This window comes from Macrobrachium nipponense, chromosome 41, assembly GCF_015104395.2.
Source record: "Macrobrachium nipponense isolate FS-2020 chromosome 41, ASM1510439v2, whole genome shotgun sequence".
Classification (NCBI taxonomy): domain Eukaryota; kingdom Metazoa; phylum Arthropoda; class Malacostraca; order Decapoda; family Palaemonidae; genus Macrobrachium; species Macrobrachium nipponense.
This window is the reverse complement of record NC_061102.1, coordinates 35,811,713-35,828,933: the sequence shown is the minus strand read 5'-3', so window position 1 is coordinate 35,828,933 and position 17,221 is coordinate 35,811,713. Positions and strand designations below refer to the sequence as shown.

General features: G+C 43.7%; 1 protein-coding gene across 1 annotated transcript in view; it reads right to left on the bottom strand.

Annotated features, from left to right (window-relative positions):
* The window catches only part of LOC135212689 (trafficking protein particle complex subunit 13-like), a 99,531-nt gene that overhangs the window by 11,147 nt on the left and 71,163 nt on the right, over positions 1-17,221 (bottom strand). The window contains exons 4-5 of the mRNA XM_064246368.1: positions 12,221-12,321; positions 3,311-3,461 (exon numbers count right to left, since the gene is read on the bottom strand). Of these exons, the coding sequence (XP_064102438.1) occupies positions 3,311-3,461; positions 12,221-12,321 (252 nt within the window). The remainder of the gene's footprint in view (positions 1-3,310; positions 3,462-12,220; positions 12,322-17,221) is intronic.

The window sequence follows — 17,221 nt, the reverse complement described above, 5'->3', positions numbered from 1 at the left end:
CTTAACATCCCTAGAGCAGAATGACAAGTATCAAGGACAGCCTCAGCTGACTACTTAGTTTCAAAAGCTCAATGAAGCAGTTCAGCCTTTTCCCTAGGGCCAGTAACCAATTTACCATCCTCTGTTAGTAGATGAAGCCTTTGTCCACCACAGATGGGACTGAGTAATTCCTTCAAGTGTCCTCTTCAAGGAATTACTAATGTAGAATGCAGCCAATTACTACAGAACCTGAGAAACTCTTTGGAGGGGTGAACCATGATTTCACTAACTCTCCGAGTTGGTGGGAAGAACACAATGACCTTGAACTTCTTTGTACATTTTTTAGTCGTTTCGCTTTTGCGAAAGACTGTTTGTTTTTCCTTACGACTGTCATTCGTAAGTATTTCTGGTTCCTTCTTTCTCCTATGTGATATCTTAGTAGAGTGGTTCTTCTTAAATTAAAGGAGATGATTCAAACGGATAAGTTGAAAATAGTACAACTACTTTATTCTGTAACTCCATAACAAGAGAGACAGTTCGGTCGTGAGACCGTTACGTTTGATCGATAGGAATGAACTGAAATCTTAGAGCATCACGTCAATAGCGAAACATTAGCTATCTCAGCGATTCACATAAAAACATACGTAGTCTGCCGGCTCGGAAGTTACAAGTTTCCGGCGTAGGTTAACAGGTCAACCGCTTCCCATGGAAGGTGTTTGTAAAAGGTTGACAATATACAACATGATGACATTTCTAAATAAACCTAAACCAGGCTACTGCAGACATCGCATAGCGTAATCTAGATCTGCCTTGGTCACGTAGGACCCTCCTAATGCCAGTGACCTCAGGTCATGGGTTTTTATTTACAGATTATGTAATTCTAAAATGTATTTATTACACATTTGCAGTGACTCATATCACTTCCTTCTCTAGGAATGGTTAGGTAAATGTCACCTTCTTCCTTCAGGGGGCATACAGATGTCAAACTGAATGGCTGAGTTTGCATGTGAAAGACAGTCTTTTACATTACAGTGCTTTTTACTGCTCTCTCCAATGGTTTTCCATTAGCCTTTGCTTTCTCAATGCTTGCATAGCTGTCATACCCTTTTGGTGAGTATGCAGGCTTTATCATGTGCAAACATAAAAGATATCTGTGCTACAATTCCATGGCATGACACTCACGGAAAAACTAAGCCCTATTAAAAATAATGACACTCATGATAGATGATATAGATGATATAATTCATTGACTAGGACTTGTGTGTGCAAGTATGTTTGATTTTGACCAATCATACAGAAGTCTATAGATTTACTACCATAATATTAAGAGGTTACTTGTTAGCCTAAAATTGTTATGGTGAAAAATCTATGGCTGGTCTGGAATAGTACTTTGATATAGGGTTTTATGAAATTAGAGATGACCTACTCCACTCGAGGGGTGAGAGAAGTCATTTCCAGGAGTAAGAAATTCACTAATGCGAAGTTAAACTCCCAAAGCACCTCAGCCTTCAAGCCTGGAAGATGAGCATCAGCACTGTCTAGTACAAGGGCCTTCAGAAGCAATTGTTTTTTCTCAAGGCATTTCTTGAAACTAGTGCCAACCATTTCATTAAACCACTCAAAAAAAAAAAATGGTCTGGCTGCCCAAGCTTTACTGTTAGGCCTCCTCATCTAGTTTAATTTATTCTTAGCGGAGTGGATTCAGTTTTAAATTCACACTTTCATTCCCAAAGAGCAAAAGCGTGAGTCTGTCCTTCATTGGCTTATGTCCTGGCAGTGACTTCTCCTCTTATGTGATATTGGTTCTGTTTGGCTTTTTTTTTTTTTTTTTTTTTTTTTTCAAAACAAGCCTCTCATCACAATTGAACACTGGTTGGGGAACACAATCTTTAGCCTTTAAACAATATTTCTATGCAAAATCTGGCAACCTACCCATGCCTCACCACAATGTGTAGGCCATTTCTCCTCTTCAATTTCTCAAACCACCTGTAGCAACACACATTCCAGGGGTGGTTTTCAAAAAATCAGTATGCAGTTGCCTATTCATATAGGATAACCTCTGAACCACTATTACTGGCTAACTGTTTTTTAATTTAAATTAACAACAGTTTCCCACCTGCTTCAATTGTCTGAGACCTTAGAAATGTCAACTGCTTTGATGGCCTCTTCATGTTTTAACAGTGATAAAATGTAATTTTGGGCATACAAAATTCCTTTGCCAGATCAGTAACACAGGCACCACTTTCATAACTTTCTGTGATTTTTTTAAAATCCCTTTTTCAATCTATTTTACTTTTTGTTTTCCTGTTATCTCTAACCTTCTTAGCTCCCATGGTAATTTATTTGTTCTAGAATACCAAATATAACACAAAGAAACACAAGACAATTTAGCAGATTTGTGAACTGAGAGGCACCTACAAGTAAACTGAGTGCTTGCCCTAATCTCATACATGTTCTAGCTGGTTATCCTTGTTTGTCTGAATGCCAAGCAAAATGTACAGATACTGAGCAATTTTTATCAGACAAAACCTCTGTAGACCAAATTGTATGAATTGAGAGTGGTAGGAGTACTGATGTATACCTAACTGTAATCATGTGTATCATCGTTGTGTTGCAACAATATAACCAAGGTTTTATTTTAAAGAACCCATAATTACTTTTGTTATTTCTGAGAATTTCATTTTCTTCTGAATCTGGAAAAACTGGCTTATATACCAGTTCCATCAGCTAGGAAAATTTAATTGCTTCTCAGTGTGTCATACTTGGAAGTTATTGGGGTTAAGCGCTCTCTCCTTTAAAATACAAATGATTAAAAAATTGTTCTCACGTGTTCTCACAAAGCAAAAACCTTCCAAAGAAAACATTCATAATTCTTATCAGTTACAGAGCACTAGTAAAATTCTACATTTTCTGTGGAACTGTGATCAAATTAATCAAACTCTTTTGATTTTTTATGAGATATTTTTGCAAAATTCTCAGTAAAATCTATAATATACTTATGATTTTTTGTTGATATTTAGCTGTAGTTGAATAGTAGTTGTCATTGTAACAAAGGTAGGCAGATGGCAGCGCACTAAATAACACATATCTTACAGCTAAACATGGGTTCTTACTTAAATAAGTTATATTTTTATCAGTGTGTCATTTCTTACAATATCTAATTATTCATTTCAGGCCAAAATATTATCCTAAGCAAGTTCAAACTAACAAAATCACATTAAATAACAATGTGAAAATATTGTATTGTTTTTTTTTTAGAATTTATTCAAAACCAGTTTCTGCTAAGATATACCAGATCCCAACTTAACAAATTTATACATATATACATTACCTGTAATCCAGTTTGTAAGGGCACAATATGAAGAGTGAGCTGCGTACTCTCTCCCGGCTGCAAAGGAGGTAAGCTACGACTACTGACTCCACTCCATTCTGATCCTCCCCCGCCATTAAGAAAGTCAAGATTCAGCTCCAAAACACGCTCACTATAAAAAAATGGAATTGGGCAAATGTTACAATAAAGGGATTTTGACGTAGGAAAAATCTATTTCTGGGTGATTGGCTCGTGTCGCCCTATGAAAGGATCCTTAATATCATTCTTTCTAGGCAAAATTAATCTAAATCTTACCAGAGAAAAACAAAATTAAGAAAATGTCAGTAAAAACAACTGACTCGCTCACTCTAAAAATAAAAGAAGTGTCGGTATGAGAATAGGGGCGCGTGTGGGATCACTAACCACGAGTCATTCCACCATTTTCGAGACCAAATGGCAATCCAAAAAATCCCCCCCAAGAGAAGCTGATACTAACGGGTGATGCGCGCTACTACTACTAACTAAGGAACCGCCACGGACAGCAGCGCCCCTAGCGGTCATCCTTAATCTATGAACATCTTGCCCTGCAGGGGGGAAAAGCAAGACAGGGTGGGTGGGTTTCATAGGGCGACACGAGCCAATCACCCAGAAATAGATTTTTCCTACGTCAAAATCCCTTTTCTGGGCTCAGCTCGTGTCGGCCTATGAAAGAGTACCAGAGAAACAGGCAAGATGGGAAAAAGGGACAAATGAAAAACAGTAGTAAAAAGAGATATATAATATAAGTGAATCAGGTATACAGAATACAAATTAAGTACTTAAAGCTAACTTATGCTAAACAATGGCATAAAAAAGAGAGCCAACAACAAAAGTACTTAAAACTAACTTATAATAAACATAGTAGTATACAATAATGTAATGTAAGTTAACAAAACAGATTCATTAAGCAAAGTATTTACATAATATACAAAAACACATTGTGTCCTACCCTAGCATAAAAATAGGGTATGGACACTGAAGTACCTTATAAGTACAAAGTGTGGATGTCCCTAGCAAAAAAATAAGGGACAAACCACTAATATGATCTCAGCGGCTAAGGCTAGAGTATCTGAGTAGCATGGCGATAGGGTGAGGCATGTTAGACGAGGTAGGTAGGAAGGAGATCTGGATCTATACTATGACTACTATACAGTATCAGGAGAAACAATGTTTCCCGCTGCTACTGCAGAAAATTTTAAAGATTCCAAGGACTTTAGATAGTGACGTTTAAAGACTGTCGGAGATTTCCATCCAGTATACTTTTTAAGATCCTCGAAGTTCATATGTTGAAAGTAGTTAATTGAGGTGGCTTATCCCCTGATTGTCATGTGCTTTTGAAAGGAATCAGATTGGCTTGTTTAATGAAGTAAAGGATGTTGTCTAATACCTTTTACTGATAAAGTACCACCTTTTTCTCTCATGAAGAGAGAACCTGAGGATCTTGAGGATGCGAGATAGAAAGGCTCTTAAAGTTGATACTGGCAGAGAGAAGGGTCCCTGCGGAAGTGGGATGACTTTCCAGGAGCCCACCTTGCAAGAGGATCCTCATTTTTAGCTAAAAAGCTACGATCCGGAGCAAGCAGGACTTCTCCTGAGGGGAGGAATTCTACATGACCCCGCATCTCTGGATAGAGCCGACTGTTCTGAAATTCTAGCTCCTGAGGCTAGGCTTAATAAGAATAACGTCTTTCTGAGGAGCATTATGAATGTGCACGGACGGACTGTTGTCAGTATCTGATGCTAGTTTGAGGAACGTCATTTAAGAACCATGAGACTGCAAGTAGGCCTTTGTGAGAAAGTTTAAGTCTAGCACAGGCTTTAGGGATAGACGTTAAAGTAAGATTCAGTCAGATTATCTGGAAACCCAACTGAAAGATCTTCTTCAATCCGATTTATGCTAGTAATAGTGCTAGCTGCTAAACCTTTTTCAAACAAGGATCTGAAAAAGGATAGCTAAGTTAACTGTCATGGTTTGTAGTGCTTGATTCTTTCAGGAAGGATGCTAATTTTTTAACAGCAGAGTCATATTGTCTAATAGTTGACGCTCTCTTATCTGACTCTAGGAAGAGGATGTTTTGTGGATCAATGTTAGCATCTTTGTTAGCCGCAAACTTCATGAAGTCCATAAAGTTAGGGTCTGAAGAATTCCTGACGGAAGCGAACACAGTCCTCATTTGTACTGCCTGTGACAGCCTGGGATTGGGAATCCGTTGAGGTCGGAGACCCAATTTCCAGAAGCAGAGGATACCAGTTGCTCTTGGGGGCTCCAGTCTGGTGCAACCAGCGCTACCAGTCCCTTGAAAGTCCTCAGCTTGCTCAAGACTTTCAATAGAAGATTCACTGGAGGAAAAACCATAAATTTTTCTCCAACTGACTCCAATCTAGCCACAGGGCGTCCGTGGCATAAGCCAGAGGGTCCAGGTTGGGGGCCACATAGCAAGGGAGCTTGTGGTTTGCTTGTGAAGCGAAGAGATCTACTTGGAGACCTGGGACTCTCCGGCATATCCACTGGAATGACCTGTCGTCTAGGGACCATTCTGATTCCAGAGGGACCGACCGGGACAAAGCGTCTGCTATCACATTTCTTACCCCCGCCAGGTGAGTGGCGGACAGATGCCATTTGTGTTTGTCTGCTAGGGCAAAGATGGCTATCATGACATGGTTCACATGTTTGGATTTGGACCCTCCTCTGTTGATGCAATGAACTACCACTGCACTGTCCAAAACTAGTCTTAGATGAGACTTTTTCGGGGGAAGAAGTCTCTTCAGGGTAAGAAATACTGCCATTGCTTCCAAAACGTTTATGTGGAGCTGGCGGAACTGAGCTGACCAAGTCCCCTGAACTTGTTTGAATTGAGAATATCCCCCCCAACCGGACAGGGAGGCCATCCGTGTGAATGGTTAATACCGGAAGGGGATATTGGAGGGGTACCAGTTTGGCCAGGTTCTTCACTTTTGTCCATGGACGGAGTTGATTGCGAAGGATCTGTGGAATTACTGACAACTTGTCTCGAGATTTGGCGTTTGCTCTCGATCGGCCAAACTCGGTTTATATCCTTCAGCCTTGCTTTTAGGAGGATGTCTGTCAAGGAGGCAAACTGAAGAGAACTAGGATTCTTTCTTGGCTTCTCCTTGATGTTTGTTTGCATTTGAGAAATTGTTTCACAGCTTTGGCTATTTCTTTGCGTTTGACCACTGGAATTGACAGATTGTGGGAAGACAAATCCCATTGGATTCCTAGCCACTGAAAAACGAGACTCTGGAGTAAGTCTGGATTTCGTTTTGTTTATCTGGAACCCCCAGATGTTCCAGAAATTGAACTACCTTTTCCGTGGCTTTGAGACATTCCTCGACTGTTGGTGCCCAGATCAACCAATCGTCGAGGTATGCTGCTACCATTATCCCCTGAGTTCTCAATTCTGTTGAACTACCACTTCCTGCTAATTCTTTTAGTGAATACCCTGGGGGCTACATTCAGACCGAAGGGCATCACTTTGAATGAGAATTTCTGATTTCCTAGTCCTGAACCCTAGGGGAATGGGCGGAAGTGCCTGGCTATAGGGATATGATAGTATGCGTCTGTAAGATCGATGGAGCATGTGACGGCTCCACGAGGAAGTAAGGTCCTTACTTGCGAAATGGTAAGCGATTTTGAACTTGTCGCAACGGATGAAAGAGGTTTAGCCTTGACAAGTCTAAGATTACCCTTCTTTTTGTTGAGCCTTTCTTTGGCACGCTGAATAAGCGACCTTGAAATTTTAAATGCTTGACTCTCGCAATAGCTCCTTTCTGAAGGAGTTCGCTCGCATAATCTGTCAATTCCTTTGACGGTTCCTGATAAAATGATCTGATTGGAGGGGGGATCTTTGATCCAACTCCAACCCAATCCCTTGGACACTATGCTCTGTGCCCAATTGCTGAACCCCCACCTGTGACGGGAGAGGAACAACCTCCCTCCTACCTGGGGAGCCTCATTGTTGTTGGGGGGCGGGTTGACCTCCACGCCCTCCTCTGAACTGCCTACCCCTTGTCGCATCTACCTGAGCCACGCTGGCGAAAGTGGCCTTGCGCTCTGCTACCTCTCGCCTGCCCCGGAAAGGGAGGGTAAGCCTGACTTTCATAAACAGGGTTGAAGGCCGGCGAGAGTGCGTAAGAGGTCGAGGGTTGCGACTGAGGAGACACAAGGAGGATGGGTTGGGTCTGTTTTGAAGTTGCAGGCTGTCCCTGTTGGGTAACTGGGACGGCCTGAACGAATTGCTGCTGCTGCTGACGTTTCTGGTAAGGCTGGAATCTTCTACCAGCCTTCTTTGGTTTCTTACCAGCAGCGGGGGCGGATTCTTGTTTCCTCTTAGAGGAGATACCCATCTAGCTCTGAGGCTCTGGTTGAGCCTAGCAGCCTCATGGTGTACCTCATTCACCGCGGACTCTGGGAAGAGGTCCGCCCCCCACATGCTGGAAGCAGGAGCCTATTAGGTTCGTGCCTAATAGTGCATTCCTGCAGAACGTGCTTTCGACAGTTCCTCCTAGCTAGGAAGAAGTCGAAAGAAAGCATCCGTCTGAACCGTTTGAAGCCGAGACTTGGCCAGAATCTTAAATAAAGGTTCTGTGCCATACGATAAAGCAGCCATCTCGTAATGATTAGAGAATTGAGGGATCTCCCAAACCTAGTTCGAGCGTCGAACTCTGCCTGAATCAAGGTATCAGGCAGCCTTAATGGAAGCCTTTTCACCAAACTGGTCCATTGCACAGTCCGGTTTGAGCTTACCAAGCGTGAAACGTGGAAGGCAAGTTCTCCCACAATTCCCCGAAAGCTGGGAAGAGCGGAGAAGTAGACTCCGCTTCCCTCAGTTGTGGCATGGGCTCATCCTTGAGGACTGCCTGAAGAGTCGCTTCCACTATTTTGGTAGCGAACGGAAGAGAAGCCTCCTCCTCCGTCGCAAAAATAGTAAAAGACTCTTGGAATAAGTCCTGGAGCTTGGTGGTTTGGTACACTCCCAGTCCCTCAAGGCAGTGAACCCATTCACGCTGAGCGTGCTCTCTACTATAAAGCACATGCTCTCTGGTGATCTGTCTTCCCTAGTGAGTGCCGCTGCGGTCAGCCTAGCATACCCAATGAAAGGCTGCGTCAATCCCGGAGGATAAAACTCGAAGTCCTCAATCCTTCGAGTTCCACACTCCGGGACAGAGATCATACCGTCCTTGAATGGAGCTTAAGCGGCTACTCTCCATGGGTTATCCATGGAGAAGGCTGGTAGCGACTCATAAGGAGGTAGCTGGGGAATACCAGCACTTGCTACTGGGGAGGACTGGGTAAGGAACCTGAGCAAGCCCAGCTACTCGGTCCTCATTCTCTCTAACTCTGTTAGAGAGATCTTGGTGGATGGACTGGCCCGACTGACTCAAAGTGTTCGACAGTTTGCGCGAACATCTGTTCGAAACGGTGGTTCCGAGGGCGGAGACCTGTGAGCCGACCATCTTCCTACCTGTTGCATCACCACTGCTGAGAAGGCAGTGGGATCAAAGGTGCTCGGTCCCGCTACTCCAACCGGCGTTGCCGGAGTGGGATGCGGTGGAGGCCGGAGAAGGCATTGGCTCAGCAGGAGCGCGAGCCTTCTCCTTAGAAAGCCTTGCTTCTAGAGCTCTTGGAGTGTGAGGAGCTCGGCTTAGCCTTCACCGCGTCAGCATAGGAAGTCGAAGACTTCTTAGCTGAAGAAGACGACGACGACTTTTTAGAAGTCGTCTTAACGAGGGTCTTCGGTTCTCTCTGTCCCTTCACCTTTGGGGGTACAGAGAGAGCGGGAGAGCGGGCAGGGATCTCAGATCCCGAAAATCCTTGGAAAGAGGCAGTAGTAGAAGAAGGGACAGGAGAAGATCCAGGAGCGCCCAAGGAAAGACCTTGGGCACCCGACACACCTACCTCAACTAACAAATCCTCTGCACCTACCGCCATAGGCTCAATATTAAGGTCCAGGGTTGACGACATCTGGGACCGTCTCCTGCGTGGCCACCGGCGGCCCCTAACGACTGCTGCACCTCTTGCTGGATAGAAGCGATGAGAGGGGCTGCAGAGATGGGGTCAACATATCCTGTTGACTTGCCGCCGGGGAAGATATGAATGGCCAGCTTCTTGTCCAGGATGTATGGCTGGCCCTTGGCGGCGTTCTTGCCGAAGCCGCCCACCCAAGCCTTCTTCAGGGTTGCTAGGGCGACTTCCCTCACACCGGCAGCCTGAAAGAGAAGGCGAAATGAAGCTTCTAGTGCCGGGGACGGGGTTAACAAGCTTATAACTAAGTGTTGTTTAGTAATACGATAAAGAAGTCTACAATCGACTTACCCCCCCACCAGCTGACTGACAAGGTCGTAACAGATGGAGCAGGCTTCGGGTGCCAGACGATCATGGCGGTTGTGATTCGTGGCACATGGGGCGTGAGTCCTGCACTCATCGTGGGCGCATGGGTCGTACAAGGTCGCATTGCACCCTAGGACCTGACAGTTGGTAGCCTGTAAATGGAAAGATACATAAGCATCAGGAGAACACTTACAGCCTAACAATTGCTCCGCTGCATGCCGGAGCGGTAAAGTTAGATTAAACCAGAGCCCCGCCATAATACGTGTGGTAACAAGAAGGTTGGCGTTTGTCCCCGGCTACGCCGGAGACAAGAGAAAAAATCCAACCAGGTGTGGTGGTGAGGTATGAAACCACGACGGAGAACGACGGAGATGGTATACACACAGTCTATAATACTAAAATTCATCGTAAAAATTAGGGTGGGATATCCTTAAAAATAACAAAATAATCATCAAACTTTCCTCCCCCGTCTACTAGAAGAGTGCCCGGGTTAAGAAGCAAGCTCTCATCCGGTAGCGGGGGAAAAAAAAGGGAAGGATATAGTAGGCAAGCAATAGACCACGAGAAGTGACCACCCGCCCGCTAGCGGAGCCAGACGAACTATAACCAAAGGTGCCCCGGCTGCGGCGGAAGGCTCCGTTCGTTATAGTGGGGAAGGGTGGGACTGAACAACTGGGAGGGGGGTCCCCGGCGTAACGCGGCGGGAGAGAGAGAGGGGGGGGGTGGCCTACTCCTCCCCGTCTCAACAACTACCCCGCTCGGAGACCCGGTACCCGAAAACAAGTGGTCGCCCTAAACCCCAGCTGGGGAGAACCCCTGGCCTCCTCAGAGAAGGAGGGAGGAAGGAACTACTGAGGTTGTCATAGCAACCAAGGGGTCCCCCAGAACCCCTCCCCTATACCTGTAGGGAGGGAAGGGGAAGGGTAGGTGCGATGGAACACGGGACCCGCCAGTGGCCTAAGCCGCGATGGATAGCAACACAAACCGTGGGAGGGCCACTGTGAACCAGGCGTACCATTACATGGGACATGCACCTAGGCTAGCCTAACACCCTAAAAGAACTAAAATTACATCATAACAGGTGGAAAAAGACACTTTTTAGTAAAAGAAAAAGAAGCCCAGGAGGAGGCAAACTGTTCCGAGGAACAGAAGACTACTCGGAGCCAGCGATAGCCGATGAAGAGCAAGAGCCAGGATGCTGGGCCAGAATACAGAATAGCCCTAAATACCAAACTAAGAGAATGGTAAACGGGTTAACCTAGCTAAAAAGACGATGTAAAAACGATGAACGTGATATAGTAAGCCCATAAGTACAAGAAGTCCCAGTATGGAAGACCGGGAATTCTAGACATGAGGCAGCATGGCGCCGCCACGAGCCGACCGGGAAACCGTATATGACCTATTAGAAGGAAAATACTGGTCCCTGGAAGACTAAAATACAGTAAAATACTACTTATGAGGCACTTAACTTAGCCGATGCGATGGCAGCACGTTCCATGGTAAAGAAGAGGAGATAAATCCAAGAGATTAGCACAAGTGAAAAAATGCGTCCAACGCGTACTGCTAAATATTAAGGATGACCGCTAGGGGCGCTGCTGTCCGTGGCGTCCTTAGTAGTAGTAGTAGCGGCCGCATCACCCGTTAGTATCAGCTCTCTCTAGTGGGGATTTTGGATTGGAAGTTCTAATTGGTGTTTGGCTCGTGGTAGTGTTCCACACTCGCCCCTATATCATACCGACACTTCTTTTTAAGAGTGAGCGAGTCAGTTTTACTGACATTTTCTTTTTTAATTTTTGTCTCTGGTAATTTTAGGCTAATTTTGCCTAGAAAGAATGATATTAAGGATCCTTTCATAGGCCGACACGAGCTGAGCCCAGAAATTATTTTTTCACAAAAAAAGTTAATAGTAACTAGGCATTATTACCCCTTAAATTCTAAATTCACAATACAGTATATGCAGTTGAAAAACTAACTATGAACTGAAAAAGAATTTCAAAACCTAGTGAAGGAAACCACCTGCGAGGCCACTAAAATGTACCTAAGGTACTTTGCATTTTTAGTGAACCTGTATATTGGCAAATATATAGAAAATTCATCTTCACATTTTGTTACCATAGTTTTGAGTTTATTTTCTTTCATGTATTCACAACCCTTCTTGAGCCTTATTTTGAATTCATAAAAGTTTTACTGTAAACCTCTACATAGGACTTTTTAATCATTCTTCAAAAGATACTGGCAACAAAAGAATTCATTATATATGCATACTGTGATATATGTGCCTATACAGAAATGTGACATTTTATGTAAAGAAATACTATTCCCTAACTTTTTTAACTTTGCTGTTTGCTAACAGTTGCAGTAACTGTCAAGGAACTACTACAACAGCACTGTAAATATATTAATAATAAAAAGCCCCTATATTTAGAATAATTTTAAAATATTAATTCTACTGCATTTTTATATACTGTATTAGCTTTATTAGTCACTCATATAAAGCCTTGAAATTGTACAATGTACAGAATGAATAATTCAAATTTGCTTACCATATATTGGTGATTGATAATCCCACATCAAACTGCTCTTCAAGACAAACCATGCTGGGAATTTTTTCAACAGTTACTCTTACATCACCATACTGAGGTGCCTGCAATATTAACTTCTAATTAAACAAAGCTTTTGTCTTCAGTAGAAATACATTTGCATTTAAGTACTTAGTCATAACTAGTAATGTTACATTATTTAAAGAACTAGAAAGATGACACATAGTAGTTATTGATTGATATTAAAATGTTTGCTTTTTCATGAGCTGCTGTCACAAAATTTTCTACAACTCTTCTCAAATTTAAAACTGTAATACTAAAATACAAAGGTTTTGACATAGGAAACACCTGTTTTTTAGTACCTGACCTATTACCAAGAATTCTCTTATAGTTGTTCTTGGCCAAAATAGTGCTTGTTGGAACAGTGATAGAATATAAAGGACTCGGGACAGAAGAGCTCTATCTCCTGTCCTGCAATGACTGCCTTGGCTTTCTACATCCCATTTGCAGAGATGTCACAACAGTGTACGTATGTCAGGCATCTTCCTCGTTATACATGCCAGGTCTGTGCAAGATAAATGTTCACTCCTTCCCATGCCTTTTCATCAGGAAGAGCGGTTGGGTTTGAGGACTGACACCAGCTACCAAAAATAGGTTTTTCCTACTTAAAAGCCTGTTTTTTGATAGCATAGCGACTGTTTATCTTCAAAGGAGCTTGGAAAAGAAATTGAAAGGTGCTGTGGTAGTATAATACATAATGTGTGAATGTGAATGAATGTTTTATTATTATTATTTTGTTAGGTTGATTACGTTAGGCAATTTCTAAACTAGTTTTATATTTGTTTTTCTTGTGGACGAGGGATTGTTGATTAATATTGGTCTTTTTTTTATTGCAGACTTGCATTGAATGGGAATGAATGAGAGCTGAGGCTCCCCTTCACTTGTGCTCCTCAAGTAAAATAAGAGTCTTGCCAGTTGGTTGTGGTTCCCCAGTGGTGCTGAGGGAGGTCGATTTAGGAATCGAAAAAAGGACAACCAGAGGCTCTCTGCAGAAGCAGTATCAGTGCAGTATTAGGATTTAGGAATTAAGTTTAGATTTGCAGTTGGCTGGGTAAAGTTAAGTTAGGCATCAGGAGATAAGATTAGATTATAAATAGTGAACTGTAATTTTAAGGAATAAATTAGGTTAAGGAAAATCTTAGTTTAATTCACTTATCCTTCAAATCTGTTCCATTTAGTATCCTGTGCCAACTGTGTAACCTGAAAAGCCCCCACATATTTCTGGCACCAACATGAGGCTCGATTACAATAAGAGTGGGGTACACAATTGGAGATTATGATGGAGGGAGTTGGTTTGGAAGGTGGTGGGTTGGGTGAAGGGGAGAATGGTCTGAACCAAAAGATGGAAAGGCTGATGTTCCTGGTAATTAACATTCAAGAGCAGTTGGTTGCAACCCAGGAAAGGGAAAGCAGATTATTTGCCAGAATGGAGGCAATGGATAGAAAAATGTGTGAGATGGCAAAGAAACTGGCTGAAGTGGCTAAGACTGAGCCCGGTGTTAGGCAGGGAAGTGGAGATGATGAGGCTAAAGGTGCAAGGGAGAAAATCCCCAAGACCGGAAAGTTGTTGAGTAAGAGGTAGAAAGAATGTGTGAGTGAATGTGGGGAATGACGGACAAAGGAGTTGGAGCAGAAGCCAAGAGCGGTTTAGGAGTAGAAGTGTAGGAGAGTGAATGGAAATGTGAATGGTGGTAATAAAGAGTGTTTCAGGTGTAGAAGGACTGGACATGTGAAAGCAGATTGCAGGTGTGCTAATGGCGAGTGTTTTGGCTATGGAAAGAAAGGACACATGTTGGTTCAATGTCCACAAGCAAAATTTGATATGTCCTTTAGGATAAGCTACCTACCTCAGAGGAGACTTGGTCTACGAGCTCGTAGCATATGAGGCAACTCTCATGGTGCCATACCACGGACTCGTTGAGGCGGATCGCGCAGGTGGAGTGGGTCCAGCAGACCTCGAGCCCACAGGGGTCTTGGAGGACAGTGTCCATACAATGGGTGACCTGCAAGTGAAATGATACATGAGTATCACCACTAACCTTCCGGACTAGGTCCGTGGTTGTGATATGCCATGACGCCGGAGTGCTCCAGTGTTAATAAGTAACATGTTCCAGTCTCTACCTGCTCTTTAGCCGTGTATTGTGGTGAGGCATCCGGCAGGATCGGTAGAACAGCTTGAAACAGTGTGTTTCCGGCGATGCCGGAGATCAAAGTAATCACTGAATCAGGATAACCACCTATTCCATATGCCGGAGCAAGGAGTAGTCTGAACAAACACTGGGTGCGGAGCAGGGGGAGACCAGGAAGAGAGTTAAACGGCAGAGTTTGACAACTCCGCTGTAGGGTAACTTAAAACTAGAACAAGTTGGGAGATGATCCCTGCGGGGTTGGAGGACTTCGCCAATAAACTTAAACTAGAGGTAATGGATGTCATTATATGTAAAAGAACATGCATGCAACAAGCGTACCCTTTAAGGGAGGCTGGAGCCTCCACAATAATCAATCAAACAAAGGCGGACCTGGCTACGCTGGGGTCCTGCATCCGCCGGAGCGGGGAGGAGATGTTGACTAATGATAGGGAAACGCGACCCGAGAGCCGAGGAGAACCGACCTCCACTGAGCCTGGTGGCCAACTGAGGCTCGGCCGAGCAGGGCTCCCCCCTACTCCTCTGGGGAGAGCGGCAGGGTAGCTAACCAGCTCGTCAAAAGACCTCCAGCCACCTCCCCTGTCCCCCTTGAGGGGGGGGGGGGGGGGGAAGGTTTGCTCGGATCGGCTGCCTGAGAGAGCGTGAGCGAGCGTACCTCCCCGAAGGTGGGGGGAAGAGGGACTGGAAGGGTCGAAGCAGGGTGACTCGTACACGGTCGCCTGGAACTCTCTCGGCCGGGTGAACATCCATGCGGTGAAAAAGGCCAGGCGATCGAAGGAGGCCTATAGGCCAACCAAAGCCGTCTCAATGAACATGTAACATATAAAATAAACATCCTATCCTAACACGGGGGGAAAGGAAGAAAAATGAGATGGGAGAGAAAGAGTAATGTCCTGGAGAAGCTGGGCAGAGCCAACCGAGAAGGATGGTCAAGCCTGGCAACTCCGAGCAGCTAGCCTATATGCCGTGACAAAAAGACGCGGGGCAGGCGGCCAGGGTGGCTCGAGGACAAAGGGAGAAGAACCAGGGTCCTTCGGTAAGGGCGCCTAACGAAGAGGTAACCTGACAACTAAAAGATACATGCATGCATGAACATCTGGGCTGAAAGGTAACGACGTAGGCTACGAGTCGAGAGCGTGCTTGGACAAAATCCCCCGTGTGGATAAAATAACAAAAACGTCAATAAAATGCATCAGTGAAAATCATAGGAAGGTACTGCTAAACAAAGAATCGAGCCCAAATGGTGTGGGGGACCAATTGGGACACGAAACAAGGTAACACGAGGGAGCGAGCCGAGTATGGCGCCGCATGGGACGCTGTCTTATAAAAACCTAAATAATTTGGTTAAACGTGCCAAGGGCAGCCCCTAAATAGTGTCAACCATTAATAGCAGTACTTAACTTGGATGCAGCAATAGCTTGACGTTCCATGACGGTGGTGAAAGAATTCCAGTAAGAAAACACAACACAGAAAAGAAAAACACGTGTGGTGTGGGTCCTGCTTTCAAAGGAATGACGTCAGAGGCGCTAGCCGTAACAGTAGCGGGTAGTGGGCCTTACATCGGCTCCCTTGTAGATGAGGGATATTGAAGAAGGATGAATCTAAATGGCAAAGGACCTCTGGTAGTGGTTTCACTCGCCCCAGAAACCATATTGACACCTTAAATAAGGTGAGCGAGCCAGAATACTCTGGCATTTCCATATTAGCTTTTTTCTCTGGTATCATAGCAATATTTATACCTTAGAAATGTATGCTAAAGGGACATTTCACGGAGCGACACAGGCTGAGCCCAGAAATTGTTTTATATACTACTATGTAGTACATAAATTGTTGTATGTACTAGTATGTACATACTATACTAGTGTACTAGTACAGTTGCTCTGTATGTATGTACATTTTTCTTTATGTTGTTTCATAACCTAATTTTTTTTACTGTCATTCCAGGTTTGAGCAGCATGTTTGATGAATTCTTTAAGGGTTTTGAAAACGATTGTAAAGGTACAGTACAGTATGTAGTAGTAATACTAATACTGTATATAATATGGAATTCTTCACTTTAATTTTGTTAAGTGGTTTTATAAATTGTTATAAATTTTAGAAATGTATATTACAACATGCATATACACTACAGTGGTAGTTGTGTGCTGTACAGAATGTATCATTATTCCAGATCCAGAAGTTAGCCCCTCCTCCCTGCCCAGCTCACCCTCTCCAACTGAATCAGATAGTGGTACAGTGATCCTTTCTTCAAATCCCAACTCACCAGAATTTGTGCCCTCTCAATGTCCATCACATAAGGAATTCATTTTTAATTTATTTTTAGGTAAACTACTATGCTTACTGCAGTAGTAATAGTGTTAGGAAACAACAAGAGTCTGTCCAGAGAAGGTAGGGACAATTTAGTTAGGAAAAACCACTGGTAGAAAAATATATAGTAAGGGTAGAGTGATGAAGAATCTACCAGAAGTTAAGGTAGAAACGAGAGTAGATGTGTGCAGCATAAGACTGCACAAATAACAGTTTCAAAAACCAGACCAAACATTGGCAGTCAAGTTCCAAAACAGTAAAATGCAAACCTTATCAGAAACTATGAACTTAGACTCCTTCAGTGGGTGGTTACCGTCAAGAGACGAAACCAATCAGACTAATCTAGGGGTGGCGCCGGAAGTAAGGAAAGCCATTCAAGTAGAAGTAGGATGTGTCTTAGAGAGTAGTTAAGGAGCAGCTAATTGAATCAGTTAGGTCCAAACTTCATTTGAACTCCTAGAGAAATTCAGTTCAGAACCAGACCTTATAC